The sequence below is a fragment of the Argiope bruennichi genome, chromosome 7 (genome assembly GCF_947563725.1).
Source record: "Argiope bruennichi chromosome 7, qqArgBrue1.1, whole genome shotgun sequence".
Classification (NCBI taxonomy): domain Eukaryota; kingdom Metazoa; phylum Arthropoda; class Arachnida; order Araneae; family Araneidae; genus Argiope; species Argiope bruennichi.
The window spans coordinates 69368935-69394319 of record NC_079157.1 but is presented as its reverse complement, the minus strand read 5'-3'; the positions used below and the strand labels follow the sequence as shown (position 1 = coordinate 69394319).

Sequence of the window (25385 nt, the reverse complement as noted above, 5' to 3'; positions counted from 1 at the left end):
TTAAATTTTATGAATAAAAGAAACTAATAATTTAGTGGAATAAAAATGAAAGAAAAAATTTACGACAGAATGCCCATTATGCAGTTAATATAGTCGGATGAAATTCAAAATCCCACCATTTATGTAAAGACTACCTTAATTTGAAATGTTACCCGTTTAAGAACTGATTTACGAGATTCGGGAAATAATGATTTTGGAAAATAATATGGTATATAAAAAGTTTATACATTAAGAAAAATCATTGACAAAAAAAAAAAAAAAAAACCATGCATTATAAAAGTAAAATAATATTATTTTTTCAATTGGCTTAGAATAGGGGTATTTGCAACAACATTGTTAATAATGTATTAGAATTTTAGTGATGAAACAATGGATTTGTGTTATTTAATTAAGAAAAATTTCGAAAATATTGTAAATAAGAAAAAAAAAATGTTAGCTATTTTCGGAAGTTCATTCTGAAATATTCACATTCAACTTCTAATCAAAATTTCCCTCCTTTAGAAAAACAAAAGTTCCCAGCTCATATATTCTTGTCATTCTCCTGTGGATAAGTCAGGTCAATTACTCTAACACTCTTCAAATTCCCTACGCCGTAACCGAAATAAAAGCTCGTTTCGAATTTCTCTACAAGATGGCGGCAGCTCACCAAAAAGTCCTTTTCGCGCACTTGTGACGTCATGCAAGACTCTCTGTTTTGGTTGGTCGATTCAAGAGTTATGTGGGTGAGGCTTGTATTTCTTGTGGAGTGGTGTCGGTCTTTTCCTTCGTGGGCCTGCGAACGTGAAATTGGCTAGAGGTAGTGTTTATGAATTATTTGCTTACACATTTATGATCAAGCTGTTCTTGCATAATTGCTTCTGCGATATCGATAATTTATTTGTGAAATAATCCTATATTTATTTTAAGGCATCAATTTAATGTTCCATTTTGTTATGTTATATGTGTTATTCGAAATTTGACAGGTGTGCACGTCGTAAATAAGTGTGGATTATTATTTAAGTTTTAAATATCATTTTGGATTACCCATAGTTTTGTTCTGGTAAGTAGAAATTGTGTGACTTTTTGAAAAATTGACGAAAAACTTGGGAAATGGTTCTCCACGATGAAGATTTTCAAGTAGCTTTTTTTAAAAAAAACCTTATGTTTACATTAGTGCCTTTTTGCCCTGATTGAATTTCACAGTCAGTGTTTGCCGGCTGATACTTCTTTATTTGGATTTCTCAGCATACAATATTTTAACGTCTGGAAAACTTTTTTTAAGTGAATTTTTATGAAGATTATTATATAGTCTCCACTAAGTTTGAAATTCTTGTTCGTTTCCTGATGTCTATTGTTATCTGGATGATATTGTTGTCCATTGTATTTTAAATTATCAGTTTTGCTTTAAAATAAACATTGTGTAATTTAATTGAGTTCATTTTAGTCTTTTATTCTAATCGGAAATTTGAATAAGATGGAATAAATCTTTCAGGGATGCAATTAAATTTTATGAATTAACTGAATGAGTTATTTAAGTTAATGAATGTACAGAGAATTGATGAATGAACTAATTTTAATACGATGAATAAGACTTCAACAGTCAGACATATATTTAAAAAAAGTTTAAATTCCTCTTTCTAATTTAAGATATATTCTAAATTTGAATCTCCTGACTTCTTGAAGGTCATGATAAAGTACTAAGTTTAGCTCTTGGCAGGCATCTAACTTAGTATGATTTTCAGTGTTATTTGCTTAGACCATCAAAAATGAATTTTTGACTTTTTTTTGTGTGTTTTAGTTCATTGACATGAAATTCTGGCAAGTTATTTAGATGGATTTAAATCTTGAAACATATATATGATATATTTCTACTACTTATCCAGAAAGCAAAGTAGAAAGAATCTTATTTTATTGCTTGGTGTTTTTGTTTTTAACATAATTATACATAACATTTTAACATAATTTATAAAACATTACTTATAATATATAAAAATATTTTATTTCTGAAATTAAATATTTTTTGTTTATTATAGCATTTCTAAATTTCATCAGCATTTCATAAATCTAAGAAAGGGAAAAAAAAAAAAAAAAACTAGTAATGTTGTAATAGCAATAACTAGTAGATATATGTATTGGGATAGATCACCAAATGTATTTATTCACAGATCTGTATACATAAGCCATATGTAAACATTATATAATGTTAACTTCAATGACCTGGATTATCAATAATCCCAAATCAAATTAAAAATAAATTTTTTAAACTATTTATAGGACATCTTTAAATGTTAATAAAAACATGATAATTTTTATTTTTAATCTTTTTTCCCCCCTCATAATTTTTTAAAAACGTTTACATTTTTAATATTATGCATTTTTTTTAGTTTGTAAAAATTTTTCATTTTTGACCTAGAAGTGAAAATTACATAGTATATTGCATCATTTCATAAATCAATTTTTTTCCCTACAATAATTTTGTAGATATATATTTTTTAAGTATTAAATAAATAAGTAGGTAGACTAAATATGCTCCAAGTAGACAAGTTCTCATATAAGCATCTAAGTTGTGATAAATTCTTCTAACTTGAAATCTATACTAAACTGAAAAGAATTTTTTGATGTAACTAGACAGCTATGTTTAAAAAAAATAGCTTAGGGAAAGTAACTGGAACTAAGAGCTTCCTTATATAAATATTGTATAAATAGGTCTAATATTGATTAAATTTCTATAATTATATATTGCATGTATCTATTGTATAATTAAATGCAAATATAAACTAGGATTTTATTTTTACCATTTCTTAGTTTATCATGATGTATGTATTTATGTACACATATTTATTGTGAAAAGTGTTTACTTAGATTCCTTATAAAAACAATCCTGTTTGTCTTATATATATAAATGAAGTATTTAAGCTCTTTCTTATTTTAATTAGTCTGTTCTATTTTCCATTTATAAGGCTCTAGATGTTTTAAATCAATCAATTTTGATATTTTTTCATTGTGCATCTAATATAACTGAAAGTCGCTGTATTTTATTTTTTATTTTTGTTTTAAGTATCAACTTTAATTAAAGGTGGATATTTTCATTTTTAATAGTAACTAACATACATAAATTTTAATCTATTTTTATGAAATGTATTATTTAGATCTATATATGAATGTCTAAATTTAAATTTATTCTAATAAAGAGCTGAAAAGTGGCTTGTTATAAAATAAATTATTTTTAGTTAAGAAAAGAAGTTTTAAATGCCATATGTAATTGATATCTCTTAACCCTCTGAGTGCCCAATTATTTTTATCTTGCTGTTTTAATATTTAATAAATTAGCTTTTAAAATGAATAAGGTGATCTTTTTGTACTTAATAAAAACTATGAAATTTTAAGAACATTTTATATTTAGAATTATAAAAATTTACTTTTATCAATAGAACTTTTGAAATTGGGGAACAGCTGATTATATTGCTCACAAGGTTAAAATATCTAAATTGCATGTTAGAATGCATTATGTATGAAATGTAGAGTAGCAATATTAAAGATTTCTTTTTGTAAGAATGAAAGTAATAATAATAAGCAAGAACAAAAAAATCTTGATATTTGATTGTAGATGAAATTTTAAGAGATTATTAAATATTCTAAGAAACCTAAATATATATCTATAGTCTTGTAATTAAGAATCTAATTGTTGAATGATTTAAATACTCGTGATATTAATGTATAAGATATTTATGCAAAATACTTCTCTATCCTTATTTGGAACAAAAGTAAGAATTTTGATCTGGGGATAAAATAAATTAATTTTATTTTGCATTGCAAAGAAAGTATCTGCTAGCTGTTTGCTAAATAAAAGGCAGAAATCTTTTCTATTAATAACTGCATTATTTTCATTCACTGCACTACCATATGTTGTCTGCTAGGAATGTGTATGACTTTCAAATCCCTCTAACACTGAGTGAAGGGCAATTATTTTTTATTAGGTGTTTACAGACTTTCATTTATTTATCTGATATTAATAAAAAGAGTATTGTTTAGATTAATAATTACTTATCAGATATTTAATAGTTAATTTTTTTTATTGTATTAAGCATTCCAGTAGTAAGAATGAAGATGGAAAGAAGTAAAAGTAGTGTGTGTGGGGTGGGTGGGTGGGAAATGAGATTAAAAATAATATACAATTTAAATGAAAATTGCCGATCTAAGAATAGTACCAAATAAAACAATTGCCTTTGTTATTCGGCTGTAATTATATTTTCGGGCAGTAAAAATATATATTTGTCAAATATTTTTAATATAAAAGAATTTTGAAATTTAATTCATAGTAAAAAGCTTACTTAATTAAAAGAAAAAATATTTAGAAATTTTCAAAATATTTAATTTTTGTGATAATAGGCTTGAAAAGACCTATTTTATGCAGAGCTAAATTAGCTAAGAAATTGATTTGTCCTTGAAAATTTTCTATATATTTTGAGTTTCATTTTTTAAAGTAGAATATTATATATATTTCTCTTTATACATATAGTATATTTAATATATGTTTTCTAACCTAATTGTAAAAATACATAAAGTAATATCAAAAATTATTCTGTCTCAAATTAAATTTTTAAAGAATTTTATTAAAATATTTGAATTGTTATAGATAATCTAAGATTTTTATAAAAAATGTTTTTCATATATTAATCTTTAAAAAAAATCTTTTTTAAAGTATAAATGTTTAATAAAAAAAATGTTTTAAAAGTATATTTTGATGAAAGCATTTTATGATATTTTATTTTTTATTCTATATTTTTAATTAAAATTTCTCTTGATAAAGTCTTTAAAAAAATTTATAAAGATTTGAAATTTTAAAATCAGGAAGTGGAAAATGATAAATCTTTAACCTTCACTTGATTGTTAAGTTGGCTCTCTCAGAACTTGAAACCAATTTGAACCTTGAAATACTATTGTCTTTTTTGCCTATTTTCTTTTCTATCTGCTCTCAAAAAAATTTATATATTTTAACAATTTGATTTGTCAAACTCGTATGAAATTAGAACATTATTTATCCTTTTTTTTACATTCATGTTATTGAAATGGAGAAAATAAATGCTTGATTTTCTACAGAGAGTGGTTCACAATGATGATGATGGACGGTGGTTACATGGAGCAGGAAGAGGAGTGGGAGCGAGAGGGATTACTTGATCCTGCTTGGGAAAAACAGCAGCGCAAGGTAGGCTGATGTTTAATTTTTATGTGTTCAAAGAATATTAGCAGCTTTTGTGGAATTCTACATTTTTAATAAAAAGCATCATGAAAGAGAAATTAGTTTAATTTTTTTAGAACCATATACTTACCGAAGCTTTTAATTTTCTATACAGTTTTCTATAATTGTGTCTAAGTAATGCCTTCAGGCATAGATAATTTTATGGCTAAGAATATTATGTAGGTGCAGTCATGAAGATATAAATCGAGAGACAACTTTAATTATGTCATACATTTAGATTTTTTTTTTCTTTCTTACCAAGTTGAATGTGTTACTTATTATATTGCAACAAAACTATCCATGAGAAAGAGATCATATATTACATAAATTACAAAATCTGATAATTATTTATTATCTGATTACTACGCACTTTGATTATATTTGAAATATATTAAGTTAAAGAACGAGGATGTATTTCCATTAAGCAGACGATTGTTTTCTGAATATTTTTCTTCCCAAAAGAATAATTTTAGTAAAAAAAAAAAATTATTTTAATAAAATTTATTATTAATTACATGCAATCAATAAAATTTATTATTATAGATAAATTTAAAAAATAGCAGGGATTCTATTCTTATTTATATGAAAAGATGTACTGCTTTTACCATTTTTAGTTGAAAATTTGTGTAAATACGTGATTTTTGTTTAAATAAGAAATGTTTTTAAGCATATACCTAAACAAATAAAATTCTCATCACTATAGAACCAGAAAATTAGTTTCATGTTAAGTAGAGTTTTGTAATAAATCATTAAAGTATATTTTCAGTGATTTATTGCACCAGCTAAAGAGGGGAAAAAACACTCTTCAAACATTTTGATTATTTGAAAATATTGCTAAGCGCTATCACATTTAAAAAAAAGTAAAAAGGTATTTGATTCTAAAATTTCTAACTGGCAAATAAGAACTTTTTTGATAAAGAATTTGGATTTTACAATAAGGAAGGGTAGGAGACTGTCCTGATATAGTTTTTATTTCATTATTAAAGATAGTTATTATTTGTTTTAAAATCAGATAAGATTCCTTATGGAAAGTGGCAACATTATTGCAATGCAGTTTCTCAGGAGAAAATTCAAAATTATAAAATACCTAAAAAGTGAACTTCAAACAGTTTTCTATTATTTCTTTTTATTATTAATTTTTCAAAAGTCATTTATTTAATTTACAGTGGAAAAACAAAATAATTCTTATTAATTAATTGCAATGAAATAAAGTTACAATCTGATTAAAAATTGACTTTTACTAATACTGTGTATTAATACCAAAAATCTGTAATTATTGAACACTTTATTTCAAGGATTGAATAGACCAAATAATTGCAAATATTTGTACTAAATATTCAGTGCATTATTTGTTATTTATTTTATTCTTTTTTTTTTCAAAGAACTGAAAACATTTATCACATAAACAAACCTTTAAGACGTCAAAGTTCTTTATGGATTCACAGATTTTTTTTTTTTTTTTTAAATTTTAGAAAATTTTATACTGTTCTTTTTTTTTTTTTTAACCCATTTTTCTATAAAGGAAAAAAAAAAAAAAATGAAAGAAATCATTGTTTCGGCGTTGTTTTCTTTAGTTCTCAGTTTGCATCATCTTATACAAGTTTCTTCGCGGAAAACGGAACTACGGCGATTCGAGATTCGCCTTCGCCAATTTGTCATGCTCCACAAAATTTTAATAGACCTTCATTTCGTACACTTTCATGTCCCATCTTCACTTGGAAAGAGGAAGGAGCACCCTGCTATGTTCAAGGTTACAATGATGAGCAAGTGCGCTGAACTGTGTGATCATTTGGAAAGGGATGTGGTGTTATGATTTTTAATGTTTCTCTCCCAGCGTCAGACCAGATCGAAATCGCGTTCGGCTGTTTATAAATAATGTATTTTCTGGTAGAACCGAAATTCTTGATGTGGATTCGGGGCAATATTCTTCGTTTTCCGTAACGGATATTACGTGATATGGTTTCAGAGATCCATCGGGCTTGCAGTGGAATGGATATTTATCGGTTTGTCTTGAATCCAGGAAATGTGATTTCCTGATGATCAACTCCGAGAATATATTTTTTTTTTCTTGAGGTGAACTGATGAAATATATATATAATGCAGCGAGAAGAAAGAGACACATTAACATTTTAGTGTAGTTCGAAATAACGTAGTGAATTGAATGCAGCTAAAGCAGCTATTGAATGAAAGCAGCTAAGCATATTTATTTTAACATCAGATAAAAGATAGTATTTTAACTAAGAATATTTATTTTAAAATCAGATAAAGAAGTTATGTTCGTTCATTACATTACAAAAAAGTTCATAATGGGAGTAAAAAATTCTCTGAAATCGTTTATCCGAAAAGTCACAAACTGCTCTTAATCCAAATTAACGATAACGTTAAAGCGTTTTTTGATTGTGGGAACTTGGACCGTCCGATTTTTAATCTTTTAACATATTACATGATCTTATAATAAATTAGTGTAACTTGGCGTCATTTCTAAAAATAGTAGTTTCTGTTATTTATTTTTTTAAGCCGCGAATCTTTAATCAAGTTTTATCATACTGTAACACATTTATTTTAAAAATCGTTTGCTTGTAAATTTTTTTGAAACTTTGAATATGATTGATTTATACTGCAAAAACAACTGATCGTTTCCGTTTTAAGAAATGCATACATTGCTAATTTTATTTCAGGAACAACATTTTCAAGGGATGAATATATATATGTATATATAATATACTAGCCGCCTTTGGCGACCAGTTGGTTGAAAATGAAAAAAAATGCAGTTAAATATTTTGATGTATACTATTTTTGAAGCTTTATATCATACTGTTAATTGTGATAAGCATTTCTCTACTTATCTGCCTTTATCTTCATACATCTAATTATATCTCATAAGAGTAGTAGTATTTAAACATGGGCGCGCTTAAAAAAATATTCCTCACTGTTTGATTTTTGAATTTAACCTCCTGTGGGAAAAAATAACAATTTTAATAAACCCATATCAATTAATATAGATAAATAAACCCAATCTTCATATTTTGACTATAAATAATGAGACAGATGCAAGTGAAATATTAGTAGCAACAATGAAAACAATTTGAGGCTAATCTCAACAATGAAAGCTGTTATAGTAAAATACATTTACAATATTTTAAAAAAATTAGTTAAATTTAGAAAAACAACTATACGTCAAAAAATTGCAGCATTAATTTTTTTTTTTTTTGAATTGCAGGATAATATAAATTATTTTTGTGCTGTATTTTCAGAAAATTCTCTAATAGTTTCTGAATTCTAGCTTTAATTTTTAATTAATTGAAATTCTAATAAAATTCGAAAAACATCCTCTATCCCCGTCCTTCAAAATATATATCTGCCAAGTTAGGTAGCTTTATGTTAAACAGTTTGTCTTTTAGAAGGCCAATACATACATACACACATTATTATTAATAGAGATTAAAAGAAAAAAAATCATTCTCCCAAATTTAATTTCAGAACGAATAAAATCTTAAATTTACCTTTCTAAAAAGTTTTTTTTTTTTTTTTCGTGTGTGTGCACATTATATTTCCTGGTAGTTACAAATCTTATTACTTTGCAGCAACGTCATCCGATATCCCCTTGTTCTAAATCCAAATGTGCAAGCATCTTCTGGTTTTAAGTGTTTATTTTAAAGGAGGTGGGGGGGGGGCAAGTACAGTTTCGTGAAAAACTAGTATAAAAGCATACAAAACTGCGAACAAACAACGCAAATTTGAAAAACAAGATCTTGTTCAGTTGATCACCTTTCAAGTGCGAATGAATCGTTGCCACTAATTTTAAACTTCTCCGTATTCTGAAAGAAACTATTGTTGTATCAGCTGCTTGCGGCAGTTCGTGTTCGAAGGGACCGAAATAAAAATGCTAGTTGTCTGCTTTGGGTGGAAGAATTGGGTCAGCGGGTCTTCCAATTAGCAGGTGGAATTGAAATAAGTGGAATGAATAATGAGGGTCATCATCTCGCAATCAGAAGAGGGAGGGGGGATGTTTTGTGTTGTAGCAAATATGCTTATAATCAAGTTTTTTTTTTTTTTTTCCACTATAAGATAAGTTGGAAATTTTCTGCCTCTCTATTTTCTTATAATCTGATCATAGTTTTTATTTCAAAGTTAAAAATTCTGTTATTTTGTAACTCAGCAATGGGGAAAAAGTGTTACTCTATTTATATTTAAATAAAAATGCTTTAACATGCTTGGCAAAAATTATATTTAAAAAAAATTACGAAGATTGCCATTACGACAAATTAATATTAAAAACATTTCAATGTTTCTTTTTTACTAATGTCTAATTTTCAAATACAAAATACATTCGAAAAATGTTTTTTTTATCACAAGACATTTTCTTAAGCTTAAATTATAATAATTGACTGAATTACACATCTTCTGTTACAGATGTATATTATTAACCTCATTTTTTCTGATTAGGCGAAGGATTAATGTTCCACTATGTTTAGCATTACACGTTGCCTTTGATAAAAGTAGGATTCTGTTGTATTTAAAAAGTGAATATTTTTATAACTATATTGAAATGGCTTGGCTTTGTATAAAATATTGCTTACAACCAATTTTTGTTTCCGATGAAGACATTGCTCAATTCTAAACATGCAGAGAAAAACAGGGAAAGAATAAATAAAAAGGAGAGTCGCTTGAGTTACTCTTTTCAGCGGAAAACACGAATTCTAGGTAATTCGTTCGTCGGCTTCGACATATTCGCGTGACATTGCTACCTGTGCTGAGTTTCCAGAAATTGGTGCAAAAACAAGTCTAGAAAGCAGAAATTGTGTTAAAAGGCAGAGCCTTCGTGTCAATAAATCTAGCCTCTGTACAAATATGATTCGCTTATATAATTACTTTTTGTTGAGTAGAACTAAGTAAATGTGCCTTTCAACTTTAGTTTGTTTCAGCAATAAAATAATAAAAGTGTCCCCCCCCCCCAAAAAAAATGGATTTAAAAAAGCTTAGGTATTTATATCACAAATCAAAATTTGCATAAAGAGGGGGATACTTTTACATTTTTTTTAAATTCCTATTTTTAATTTTTCCTCCCAATTATTTTGATTTTTTTTTTTCTTTTCCAAAAATTAGCTGTAGCTGCCGATGGCATGCATGGTTGTTTGATTCCGATTCGATTTTCTTTAATGCATTTTCTCCTCCTTCTAGAAATATTTTAAATTTTCCAGAATTCTAAACCGTTTATGTAAGTTATTATAATTTGCTTCTATTGATCAAATATAAAAATTGAGAATATTGAATTTTATAAAGAAAATTGTGAAATCGGAAAGTATGTAAAAGAATTTGACTAAAATTGTATAAAATTACACCAATGTTAAAAATTTCACCCAAAGATGGTGTCACCATAGAGATAAACGAAGTGGATACTTTCTAGATTGATTTACAGGATTTTGTTTTCTCAAAACTATGTTATAAGCCTGAACAAATTTACTAACTGGATTTTAATGCTTATTTATAAGAGTATTGCATTTTTCTGAACAATTAAATATGAAATATTTTTGTTAGTTTTTTGTGTAATGCTTTTGTTTTTAATTTATAAATCATTATAGGATAATAAAAATGAAAACTTTTTTTTGGAAGCAGCTGCTTAAAAGGATAAGTATGCATATAAAGAAGTGATATCCAAAGTAATTTTTTTGTTACTATGCTAATTAAAGATTTTTAAATTCCATAGTTCTTATTAATTAAAAAATAAAATCTTAAAAATCGTATAATAAAAAAATCTTTTTTTTTTTTTTTACAAAATTTCGAACGTAGTGAGGTATTCTCAAAGCTAGTAATTAATGGGAAGGTATGGAATTTTGATGTTCCCAGCAGGTTATTTCGCACATGCGGCTCGGTGAGTGAGGAGAGAAACAAAGAATTAGAACCATGTCAATCTATTTGCAGGATTGGCAGGGCCATCTGTCTCGCGGATTTGAGTTGTTTGGTGATGGTGTGGCACTTTTTATTTTTAGAGGCCCTCTTGTGTATGCACCGGTAAATCTTACTGATGAGTATTCAGATTGTGACCGCGACTGTATATTGTTTCTTTATGCTGACTTGCTGAGAATCTGTTTCCAACTTTATGAGAGTGTGAAAATTTTTTATCTTTCTTTTTCAGCACGCGGAAAAAAAATTTTTTCAAACAAAATATTTCTCTTGCAAAAAAGTTCTTTAAAAAAATCGGGTGATGTATCTCACATGGTAAATATTTGCTCGATTTAGATATTCGTGTGAGCGTCTATACAAATGAATTAGTTGTTAGCGTTTGATGATTGTGTGAGATGCAAGAAAGATTAGTTGATTAATTTTAAAATTATAATAACACACTACATACTAAAAAAGTTCAGCATAGACGGTCTCATGTTAGAGTGATATAATAGTTTGAAATGTATTTTCTAAAAATCTAATTGTAGGGGAAAAAAGTTTTTAAAAAAAGCACAAACCGACTTATTTAATGCTACTTTAAGCCCTTTACAGACTTAAAAATGTTCTTTTCTACCAAAAATCATTTCGCTCGTTTATTGAATATCAGTTTTCGCATAATATAAATTAATCATCAAATATAGAATATTTATATAAGTAAAATGTGACCGTATGAAAAGTTAATTCCTTCTTAATTTAAGAACTTTGCTTTTCTGTACATCTTTTCTGTACATCGTCTGTAAATCAGAAGTAGATGCACATTGAAAAAAAAATGTTATTTAATTTTCATTGGACAGATTGTTCGCTATTTAAGTTGGCACAAGAAAGTTAATAACACGTATCTGTTAAATATTTTAACATGGCAATGTTTTAAAAGCTTGACATTATCTCTGACTTTCGACGTTCAAAAATCATTTGAAACTCTCTGTAGGGCAGATCGTCGAAAGTAGCTGTCAGATTTGGCATTTAGTTGCTTTTTTAATGATAAGAGTTCTTTAAGAAAGGGTTTTTTACAAATTATAAAATTTCCAAAATTAATTAAAAATTCATAAAATTTCAATATTTTTCTCAAACTTTCGGTGCAATTATCGCTATCATTAGTTCACTCTCTCCCTATATATATTTATGTATCTCGTTCAAATTTTCAGTCGTTAATAAAATACTTTTTATTCATCCACTCAAGTTCAAATACATTTCTTTTAAACTTTAGTGGTTGACACTTGATGTTAATATAGTTTTTTCAAATATAAATTATTAAATTTAATTAATTTTTAATACTTTAAATAGAGTTTTAGCAGTTTGTAATGAAAATAGAAATCAACAGGTAATAGCTCAATCGGTAAAATGCAAGAATTTCAGTATTTTTCATGTGAAAATGAAGAATGCTGTTTAATTCTTGCGAAAGTAGAAATTGACTTAATTTTTTTTTTATTTTACTTGTTTTTTATCATTTTAAATTTAAAAAAACAACCTTGGTAGTTGTACCAATTTTATGATTTAAATAGATTTTTGAAAAATATTGAATGTTTATTTTATAGTGCGCCCCCCCCCCCCCAATTCCTACTATTAGGTCACACACACACACACTCTCTCTCTATATATATATTGTTCAAATTTTCAATCGTTAATAAAATACTTTTTATTCATCCACTCAAGTTCAAATATATTTTTTTAAATTTGTAGTGAATGACACTTGTTGTTAATACTGTTTTTTTTTGTTTTTTTTTCAAATGTTAGTTAATTAAATTTGTCCAGTAATTTGTATTTGCTCGCCAAGTTTGTCGTCAAGCTCTTAATATTGTAATTCTGTCATATATATATATACATATTTATATTAATTGTAATTATTTAATAAAAAGTAACTAAAATAATTTTTTTTTTTTGTTGACCTAAGTAGGAATTTACTTACATTTTTTTAAAAATATTACTTGTTTTTTAATTGCTAGATTTATAGTTATGCACGTTGCGATAGTATAAAATGCATTTTTTTTTTTTTTTTTTTGTGTGTGTGTACACTATCGCTGCTATATTATCAAGCGTAGACTTTTATATAATGTATAACCTGATGAATCAAACTTAAAATTTATCATGCAGGGATTTTTCTGACTAGAATTTCGAATATTCTCATAAAAAAAAAAAAAAAAAAAAAAAACTAATTCTTTGTAAATTGCATACCCTAAAGTACATGAGTTATTGCAATATTAAATAATTCAAATTCACTTTTAGTTCTGGCCAATAAAATATCTAATTTGATTGAGGGGAAATTATATTTTAAAAGAAATATATAGATTTCCTAAAATTTTAACAATTAAATTCTATGTATTTAATTATTCTCGTTAGCCCTGTAAAACTGTGTCTACCGCACTCACCTCAGTCCATGCAGAAAAGCCCTGCTATTCCATTAAAACTTGCTAGTCCTGTTAAAACACGTTAAATGTTAATGTTTTTTTACTTGACCTTGTGCGATCAGCACAATGAATTCCAAATAACTGGAGGAAATTTTCTACAGAATTTTGCCGTTTTTTTCTGACATGCGATCTGGTTTTATGTCTTTAAATTATGTCTCAAACCGGTCGAGTGCATAATAATTCATTTCGGGAGTTTTGTTTTCAAGAAAACGAGGATTCCCTCATCCTTTGGTAACCTAATCCAGTTACGTTCGACTCAACCAGATTGGAAAGTCACGCTGGTAACCCGATTGATGAGTCAGTCCACTGAACCTTGCTCTGAAGTTTTTATTGGAAAGGAAGACCGTCGGTGGATCTTATTCGAATTCTGCACGTAATTAAGATGCTTTCGTGTTACTTCCGGTATTTCATCCAGCTGAAGAAAGGGAGGGAAGGGATGTAAAATATTCCATTACGTTATGTCTGGATGTCAATACCGTGTTTATATGCTTGGGGTTATTATTATTATTTTTTTTTTTTTACGTGAATGACAAGCATGAAATTACGATGCGCTTTAGTCAAGCAGTTCTTAGTTTATATCAAGTTGGTTGACTTGAACTAAAAAAACTCAGTCTTTTTTTTTTTTTTAATTTCAATTTTGGAAAGATTGAAATTTTTTTTAATAAGCGCATATATGCCGTTCAGTGGCGTTGAGATTGAATGGGAAAGGAGGTTATAGACAACTCGTGTGCCATAATTTTAAGAAAAGCAAAAGATCTTATCACTGTGTAAAATCAAATATGGAGAAGGGGTTAAACAATTACCCTTACTCTTGCTGAGACACTGATAATTGATGATGAAAAAAATGTGCCATTTATTATCAATATGCGTCTGACATTTATTTCTTTTTTTACAGAATTTTCTATAACCGATACAGTAAATTATTAATTCCGTCGGGAGCAGCACTATCTTCTATAGTTGATAGTTTGCTAAAATCATGCCCAAGCTTTAATCCAATAAACAGGCCTCTACTATTATCTCCTATTTCAATGAAAGCTATTCTTTCTTGATTTTAAGAATTGTTTGTTTCTGTTCTTTCCGATCTCTTTGATATAATTTCCATTAAAAAATAAAATTATGCAGTACAAAAATGACCTGAAAACATTTAACAATGAGAAAAATTCCGTAACTTTTTAATTTTTTTTTATATTTTTATTTTGAGAAATTCTTTTATCTGTACTTTCTAGACTCGCTCATATGAGGAGTTTAAGTTCATTGACTTAACGCTAAGCATTGAAAAGCCATGATCGTATATATTAGGATGGATCTTTTTCGAGAAAGTATCATCAACTTACGGTAATGTTATATTAATATTCAAAAGAGGCGACTAAAATAAATTCTGTATTCCTGACGTTTCTATTAAATGATTTTTTTTTTTTTTTGTATTCTAAATGTTTTTATCAATTATATTATCTGGCGTTTCCTGTATTCCATATTATTATTTAATACTAATTGTATTAAAGAGATGATTCATCGGTTCTGAAATGAATACAGTCTCCCCGGGTAAGCCCAACTGCTCTGTAGGCTAATTCAATCAATTAATGTTCTTGTGGTGAGGCAATGCTACTGTATTCTTGTAACGGATGTGAAAAATTGGCCCCAAATAGTATAGTTGTTTGAGCATAGTGGATGATATGTAAGATGCATTATGCCTTCCATTGAGGTCGCAGGACACATTTGTAAGTCTTGACAAAACAGAGCATGATTGTTGTTGACATGCATCTTTTAATTAATAAATTAACAAATGGGAGGGGTGGGGGGTTTAAAGGTTAGGTACAGTGCACCGAATTGTTAAATCTCTATTTCTACTACTAATAAAGAAAAATGTTTGTGAGTGTGTAAGGCAGCACTCTACAGGCCAGATTACATTTTATCTACCGAATTTGGCATATATATGTGTGTGTTCCTCTCGGTGTGATTTTAAAAAAAATTAATTTTAATTGAGCTGAAGTTTGGCGTTTTTAGCGATAATTCACCACAAAATAATTATTACACCGTTTCGAATTTTTTAAAAAAATAAATTATAATGCTAATTTTATAGTCAAATTTTTCCTCAATTTTGATAATTTTTTAATATTTTTTCCCTAATTTCCAACAATAAATTACATTGTTGTCCTGACGCTGAAATCGTTTTCATTATTTCATTTAAATATTTAATCTGATTACTTTCTGCTGTTGAAACCTAAAGAAAGATTCTGTTTAGTATCCATGTAGTTTTTCAGACGAATTAAAAAAAGTGAAGTTGCAATACCGCGAAATTTAGACGATAAATTGAATCGGAAATTTGCTTTTTTTGAGAGCGTTATGATGTCATGGGATTGGTCTCCATTTGATAGGTTCATGTAACATACGGCTTTAATGTCTGGCAAATCGGAATATGGACATGAAGTTATATAAGATATTTAACTGATTTAAATGTAAGAAATACGACTGGCAAATCAGCAGTCGGTCGCTATTGGCGATTAATATATAATTGATAATATATAAAAAGAGAGAAAAGGCAATAGTGTTTTATTTCTTAGAGATTTGTTTCTAAACGATACTATATGCAGTATCTGCAGTGTCCATCAATCCTCTCCCCTTCCCTTGCGAAGTATAACATTACTTATAGCCAAATTTATAACTTATAATAATAAATTATTGATTGATGATAAATTAATAATTGATATATTTTTAGATTCACTTTTAAATGGCAGAATAAAAAGAATCATTACTTCCATTTTAAATATTCTAACTAGATAAATAAAATATGTAAACTTAAATTTACATCATATTAGAAAAAAAATGCGTCGTATGGCCATTTTCATTTATTACAAATACAATTTTGAAATTAGCAAAACACATTGACAGCCTTCTTCCTTGTTTTAATTATTTTTTTCTTATTTACTATTTAAATATTATCTAAACTTCTGTAATAAAATTTTAGGAGCAATATGGCACTTCCAGATTTATTAAATTGCTGTATTTGCAGTGCCAATTTTTCTCCAGCAATTGCGATATCCTGAAGTGATGATTCTTTAACCTCTTGGCCTATGAATTTACTGAATTTCATAATGACGTGTTGAAAATATTTTATTTTAACTTCTACAATATTATAAATTTCATCTTAGATATGGAAGCATTTCTAAATGAGTTTTGAATTTTAAATTACTTAATTGCAGATTAAAATTAAAAATTCAATAATTCTATGTACTTTTCAGACACTTCATTGTATACGAAGGGGTTGAATTCAGTAACTGCACTGTGGCTGGTCACGTGATATGTGTAATCTGACTCCTTATTAGAAGCCACCACCAAACAATTAAAGCATTCATTTATAACTAGCAGCTATGTAAATTAAAACAATACAATTAAATCCTTCTTCTTGCGTACAGCCGACCACCCCGCCACCACTGAACGTAGCAGTATCGACAGGATTTGTTGTGGCCGACTGTACAATTAAATCCTATTGGGAAGGCGAGAAGTTGTAGTACCTTCTTCACAATATATATATCCCTCGTTGGAATCCGACGTCTTTGTTACAGAGGATCCAAACTCAACTCGGTAAAATAATTGGTAACAGATGTTGGAAGAATGATTAGTGATACACTGGTTCAAGAACCGCTACAGCACATCGGTCATAAATTGCCCACCGAAACTTACATCCGAAATGCTTCAAATGTCATGCAGTATTCTCACTTCCCTTAAAACCCATTTTGTTTAGATGTTACAAGAATTCAGCCTTTCCCCTAAATTTTCTTTTTGGAGGACGGCCACTTTTACAGTTACACGACACAGTTTATGCCATTAGCATAATTACATATTCATGATCACTTCATCTTGGAAGGACGTCATTCAGTATTGGAAGACGCACCATGAACTTTCTATTTACAAAACCTCGGAATTATATTTGTTGCAAGGCAAGGGCGTACATAAGGGCGTTTTATAAAGTTCTGTCTACATTATGTGTTAATGTATGGAAGAAACATCTTCCACAACAAAACAATAGTTATAAATAAGATACTAGATTTTATTGACTCTCTGGGGCTAGGTAGATTAAAAACTGTCCCATCTTTTGCTTAGCTCTTTATGCATGGTGGTATATATTTTAATCTACTTCGAAAAGTTGAAGTTAGTTATACAGTTTAATACAAGATAATTCAAAATGAATATAGCGATTACAAACTGCTGTAACTATTTAATGAAATATATATATATATATATATATATATATATATATATATCGATAAGATTAACACATAATGTAGACGGAATTTCTCAATTTCCGATGCCCAAAACAATTAAAGAACTCAAAGTACGCACTTATAATGCGCTTGCGTCGGTGACGCAGACATGCTTCAAAATGTATGACGTGAAATGGACTACCGCCTAGATATTGTCCGTGTGATCAAAGGAAGTCACATAGAACATCTATGACGTATGTATACAAAATTTTGAAGTTCTGTCTACATTATGTGTTAATCTTATCGACAAATTCTTTTTCATTAAATAGTTATAGCTGTTTTTAATCGCTATATTCATTTTGAATGACCCAGTATTTTATTTAAAGTTTTTCATTCAGTTGACAATGTCATGCACCAACGGTAGATGTATAAATAGGTGGAAAAAATTAGTCTAAATCAAAACGCATTGATAAATTGGGTGTATTGCTGTGATTAAAGTTGGTGCATTATGTGATGCAGCGAATTTTTATCGTTCATAACGGTATGTGTTTTATTATTAGTAAATAAATTATTTTATAATTGAAAAAAACATGCTATTAGATGTTTTATTCTAATTTTGGAGTTTTGAAGTGTTGGGATATATGTACCACCATGTGCAAAAGATTTTTTGAAATGTAATCCCCCTCCCCCGTGATTTAGAGATTCATGTTAAATAATTGAAGTGAATTTTTAGAAAATTCTTTAAATTAAAATATATATATATATATATACAACTAAGTGTTTTTTTTTTTTTAATCATGTACCTCAAAATGTTAATTAGAACAAAAGATGTACATTCATTCATGTCGAATGCCATGGTAACGAATTGTTAATTTGTCAAGTGTTTGACACCGGCTTGAATAAAAAAGCCAGAATGCATTCAGAGTATCGAGAGATGGCAGAGCATTAGAGTATTGATAATACTCTGAATGCCACTTTTTAGTAAAGTTACCGTTGTCATTATCGACGCTTATAAAAGTACATGATAAAAGAAAACGATGGGACTCATCGATTATTTTTTATATTTTCAAGACAATATATAAAGATTTGTTAAAACTTAATTTACGATTATACGTTAAATATTTAAAAATATTTTTTGCAGTCTATATAACAACAGTTTAGACTTTATTTATCAATAGCAACGTGCATTCATTCTGTCTTGCCTTTTCCTAAATCGATGACCTTTTTATAAAAAAACTAAGGAATGTGGAATATTTTCACAGGTATGGGGAGAATGTTGAAATCTTTCGCAATGTCACGTGCGGCGTGACATGAATCATCACATGACTGTTTTATTTGTTTAACGGATGAGTAGCCAATACATAACCTTGGTGAGGTACATCAACGTTTTGTTTAGTTTTGAAAGTATTTATTGGAAACTAATTTTTATTATACAGTGAAAATGGCAAATTCGTAAGACGTTGAGATGCTTTTCTTTTTTTTAAGCACATTAATATTTTTAAAATTTTATTGAAGGAAGACAGAAAATAGTAATGAAAACAATTCCTATTCACGTGATACACGTCAAGTGCCAGTTTAGTTTGGAATCCATTGTAATGAAAATGTCTTGACGTCGCAGCATAATGTTAAAATGCGTAATTGCGTCCACTAACATCTAATGGCGTTTGTCATGTGAGTGTGGCATCACTTGAATAGTTTTCATGGATTATTTAATTTTTTTTCCTTAGTATGAATATGACAATTGAATTCTTTATACGATTAAAGAGGCATTTCGTTGACGTTTAATATTCAATGGGTAATTTCCGACCATGCAACTACCTTGCCTCCGCCCTGGCTTTAGACAGGGAATGAGCTGGGGCGCCGAGAGGTCAATTTAAAAATGCAAATTCTATTAAAAATATTGAAATAATATTCATACTTTATCAAAACTGGTCAGGTTCCTATCAGTTTCATAACATTCATTTATACATAAACACCAAGCATCAGTTTAAATAATATTGTGCACAAATGTAGATGTTGCGCATTTTCGCTAAGTAACTAAAATAGAAAGTAATCCTAAAATTTTAAAAAATAATAATTATGTTAAATTAAAAATTTTAAAAAATAATAATTATGTTAAATTAAAAATTTAAAAAAATAATAATTATGTTAAATTAAAAATTTAAAAAAATAATAATTATGTTAAATTAAAAATTTTAAAAAATAATAATTATGTTAAATTAAAAATGTGTTGAAATAGGAAACAAAGTTGAACAGTTTATTAAAGACCTCAATAATTCGTGTTTTTAGGAGCACAAAATACTGAAATTTGGCAATGTTAATTAATATCAGTACTTTTAAATCGCAACTAATTTTCAGTATTTTTTCAGAAATAGATATTCTAAAAATAAATATTCTGCATAAATTCAGCCAAACGATTATTATATTCAAATGTTTATTTAATTAAAAAAACCAGAAACAAATGTTTCTCTACATTAATTATATTATTTTTATGCTAAATATAGAAATAATATGCTATGCTTAAAATTTAGAAATAAAAGAAAATATTTAAACAAATAATAAAAATTCTACGTGAATGCTTATATTTTAAGGTACAAAACCGCGAATTATAGTAATTAAAGTTAGTTTAAAGTTCAAACCAACTTTATTCAAGTATTGCGGATTGTTTTTATATTTTTTTAGCAGACAGCAATATAATTATAATTTATGTTGAAAAATTCTTATTAAGAACGCTTATTTTCTTCAGATCGTTTGCGACGATAAACTTACTACGATCTTTTTAACTGAAGCAACTACTATCTTTTAAAAACTATATTGATTCATGTGTTAGGAAAACTTGCTTTTACTGTTTTCTGGTTTTGTACCAATATGTATACACCTGCTAAAAATTTTGTGACATTTTCGCTTGTTCGCAGAAGCCATATCATCACTCTACGAGAAACGAAACGCATTTATGATTTCGGTCACATTTTGAACACATCTTGATGAATATCGAAAGGAATTTCGAAATTGAGTATTGCGTATCATACTTGTGATACTCTAGAAACTATTTGAATTATTTTTTTCAAATAAGCATACTAATATAAAAGAAATTTAATATCTGTTTATTGAAAAAATGAATTAAATCGACCTATAAATATGAATCGCATCGCATGCCATCGAAAAATCTAACAATTATAAAATTAATGAAGTTTAGATTCCATTGAACTATGTTAATGTTTATTGTGCACGATCGAGGAATATAAGCAGCAATATATATGCTTAATCTAATATCTTTATAATTAATATTTACTTAGTAGACATTTTATAGGAATTTTTTAATAAAGCATTTTTTTAAAAATCTTATCAATAATTAGTTAATTTTCTATAATATGAAAAACAAAAATATAGCATTTATCAAAAATTGGCAGACATGCTGTTTTTGATTCGTTATTTCGTTATTCAAACAATACAGATAAACTTATTTAACCGATTACGATTAGATTTTTTTTAAACGAATAAGAATGTATCTAATGAGAATTCAGAGTACTGTTGGAATAAATATTTTTAAAACATTGGGAATCATTCATAAAGAATGCAATAATGGAAGAAGTAAAAAGAATGTAATAATAGAAAGAAGAAAAAAAGAATGTAATAATAGAAAGAAGTAAAAAAAGAATGAAATAATAGAAATTTAAAATGAATGAATAAAACTTATAAGTTATCTTCCCAAAACAAAATTTTTTGAAAAGCTGTTGTCTAAGATAAAACTTCTGAAACTTTTTGAATGGGAAATTTTATGCCCTTATTCGGTCAGATCTTATGAAAAATTAGGTGATATCATTATTTTTCTACGCGTTCCTTCTAGAATACCTGCCCATGATTTGAAATTTTAAAAAATGCTAGATTTAAGTAATTTTTAAAATTGATTGCGAAATATTGTTAAAATAGAATACGCAATTTAAAAAAATTCTTACTATTAATAATTTAGTAAATATATTATTATTGAACTTTTATTTTTATCAAAATAGTTTATCAATTTATAAAGCAGTTTTATAATATTTTTTTACTTTTGGATAGAAATTGAATTAGAACTTAAACAATAACAATTTTTAATTTTTCCTAAAATCTAAGCTATTCTTTCTTTTGTAAAATGATTATAAATTGAAATGAGTTGTGATTATTTAATTTCTGTATTATTCTGTATCTGTTGTATTCTGTAATTAAAAAGAAATTTACAAAACAATAGTTTGTAGAAATTGAGCAAATGTATAAATTATAAAAACAGGTTATTCATGTGAAATTAAAAATATTCCGCCTTTTCTTTCAACCTTATCCAACTTTAAAATACCATTCCAATATAAGGCTGGATAGAATTGTACGTCTCGTTTAACCAGAAAGATTGCCATGATATTGTAAATATTATAAATCAATATCTATTGTTCTGATGGGCATTAAAAACTAGATCAATAGCCTAAAGTAAACTGTCACCTTCGGACCTGTATGAAACAATGAGCTTATAACTTTTGTTAGTTCTTAAACATAGTAATTATTTTTTATTCATATAAAGTTGCTTTATAAAAATAAAATGGCATAATTAATATTGACAGCTATGTGAAACCAATCATAAAAGAAACCTCGATAGTTAATTATAATCTACCTTGTTGAATATTAATAAGCTAAGAATACGTGCTGCGAAAATTGATGTTTAGAAATGTGCATTTTTCTACTGTTGACTTTAAGAAAAGAAAAAGAAAGAAAGAAAGAAAAAAAAAAAGAATAACTTACCTTAGGTTTCGTTTCCGGTAATGCTTTTCCTTTGTAAAGTTTTTCATCTATAGCACAACACATCCGCATGGTGGAACCGTTGCAACAATTCCGTGTCATAATTTGTTCTTGAGTGAAAGAATTCTGTGATGGATGGCTCAGACGACTTTAGACTTCGCCTTATCTGGTTGAGGCAATATTTAATCGGTTCATTTCCTTTCAGTTCTACGTTTTCTCTATCGTTTTCATTTCACCCGTCACATTTCTTTTTTTTTATTAGATTTTTTTTATAAGTCGTTGACTCATGAACTTCAAAAGGAACAAGGATTTGATAATATTTTATCGTATTTAATTTGTGCACCTTTTTATGAGAATTTTTTTTCTTGAAGATATTTTCCCTACTCTCAATACCGGCATTTCTTATGGAATATTGACCCTATCTATTTGGTTTGTTAAGAAATTTATTACGTCATTTTTCCAAGTGATTGATTATGTTGTGTAATTAATTTTCCTTATCGCGTCTTTGATTGTAGGTAATAAATTTAGTCCAGATCGAAACAATATTTTTTTCAGATTAGGATTTATTATATTTAGAAGACATTAATTTAGCAAGACTGCGTATATAATCGAGAAAAATGAGAATTAAAAAAAAAATTTTATTCTGTTTTCTTGCTAATAATATTTCGCTAGGGATTTATGTAAATTATAATTTTGATTTGTTCAAAAATGTTTTTCTTTTCTTTCGTATTCTAGAAGAATATAAAGAATTGTTTTAATAAACCAATAATCAAATCGTAATTCCAAATTTAAATTTTTTGTCCATGTCAAGTTCTTTTAGTTTAATAAAACATCATAACAAATTTTTTCCGAGATGAAATTTTTGCAATTACGGAATAAAGTAGTAATTTGGACAAGTGTCCAAATCGCAAAGTTAGTTATCAAAACATTCTGTAGGATATTAAAAACTAATTAAACAGATGAAAGATTTTATCTAGTGCCTGGATTTCTTCCAACTCATGCACGTTTATTTTTATGTCATCCACTAAGCCAAATTAAGCATATCGAAGGAAATGCAAGGTTGCCAAAAACGAGTTGAAAAATCTCTGTTTAAAGTTTCCTTGTCGGGGGTTTTTAAAATGAAACTTTGAGTTAAATCAGCTGGATTTACAGAGTGAAAAATACTTTGAAGCAGCCAAATTAGTTCTTGTGGGATTTTAATATATTTTGGCTACTTGTCTTCTCAGTTACGGCTGCAAGGAAATCTTTCATAGTTTGCTACATCTTTTTATAAATTGCAATATATCTCAAAAAAAAAGAAAAAAAAAAAAAAGACGTAACATAGAATTGGTATTTTTATTTCAGTATCAAGAACGTATATAACTGTATCTAGTAATAACTAGTATATAATATTTTTATATATTTCACTTCTATTCTTAGATGGGAGCCATTTGGTTTGAGCAGGTGACTTGTTAAAGACAATGAACTATTTTAAGATAGGTTTAAATTTGCATATCTTCTAAACGGTTAACGAAAATTAAATTAGCATATTTATTTTCAAATAAGTAAGAATCAATTTGAATAGTTTTTGTACGAATCGCATTGAAATAACCTTGGAAAAGTTGTAGGACATTGTCATCTTTTTCAAATGGAATTGTAATTTCTGGGTTGGATTTTTCTTTTTTTTAAATTTGTTACTCAGATATTTTTCGAAATGAATTTCAGGTGCACAAATAATTTTTGTAATCAAATGTTATTTGAAATATAGCATAAAACCGTTTTGCCCCAGGCTTAGAGGTCGAAGGATTACGAATTCGAAATCGGATTTCTCTTCAGCTCATTATTTATTTGTTCTGATGTTCGTTAAATCTAACGTAGAAAATAGATGCCTTCGTATTTATCTAGTCTGGAAGCAAGTGTCATCCTCGTTATCTAACCACGGTTCAAAAGAGCTGTCTCTTATACGAATTTTGCTTTTTATAGTTAGTAAGTATTAAAATGACTTGAAAGCATTATTTTATCTTATCTGTCGGAAATAAATAAAAAAAATCTTGTACGTTTTATAATTCAAACTATGCTTTAGGCAATGGCTAGGCATTTATAAATGCTGCTTTGTTATCTCTCTAAAATAGTTTTATTGAGGTTTAATTTTTTTCTTTTCTTCCAACCCTCCTCCCAATCTGAAATTATGACCTATTTTGTTGATTATCAAATTCTTTTTAGTTCTGTGAATGTTTGATTTAAAATCTGTCATCTTTGCAATTTATCTTAGTTTTTTCCCTATGAATAATGATTATCACGTGCCAAATAAGACACGTGCAAGAATTATCAGATCCAGTTTTGAAATACACGTGATGATTCCAAAGGATTATTTCTTTTATCTGGTTACTATGTTACTGTTTTTAAAATCAAATTATTGGATAGAATTTTACAATAGTTTATTAATGCATTAGTGACATCTAAAAAATTGTGATGTATAAACTAATTTTAAGATTTTTCAAATTTATTAACTTGAATCAGTTATGTTAGTACGAAGCTATGATGCGAGTTTTCTAAATTGAAAAGTGAAAGTGAAGAAATTCTTTTTGTCAATGGATATCTTTTCAATGGCACTAAGTAAATGCATGTTGTAATATTGGTTAATTCAGTATAATTGAAAAGTTTTTTGCATGATGGCTGCGTTATTTGAATTTATAATTCATTGTGCTTCTAACTCAACGACAAATGACGTGTAATGAATCCAGCACAAGAGATATTGAATATTAAATTAAATTTGCAGTTAAAATTATCAAGCGACTATGACAAATTGGTAAAGTTTCCGTTCATGTAAATGGAATTCCAATAGGGTTTAGCATTAAATTTTCTTCTCTAAAG

General features: G+C 27.6%; 1 protein-coding gene across 3 annotated transcripts in view; it reads left to right on the top strand.

The window, feature by feature from the left end:
- Positions 1–686: 686 nt before the first annotated feature.
- LOC129974899 (alpha-actinin) overlaps positions 687–25385 on the top strand; it is a 75152-nt gene continuing 50453 nt past the window's right edge. For 2 of the 3 annotated variants that reach the window (XM_056087676.1, XM_056087675.1), the window contains exons 1-2: positions 687–796; positions 5080–5185. In XM_056087676.1, the coding sequence (XP_055943651.1) occupies positions 5093–5185 (93 nt within the window). In that variant the 5' untranslated portion in view covers positions 687–796; positions 5080–5092. Of the gene's footprint in view, positions 797–831; positions 1040–5079; positions 5186–25385 lie in introns of those variants that run through there. The other variant, XM_056087677.1, reaches the window with a different exon arrangement.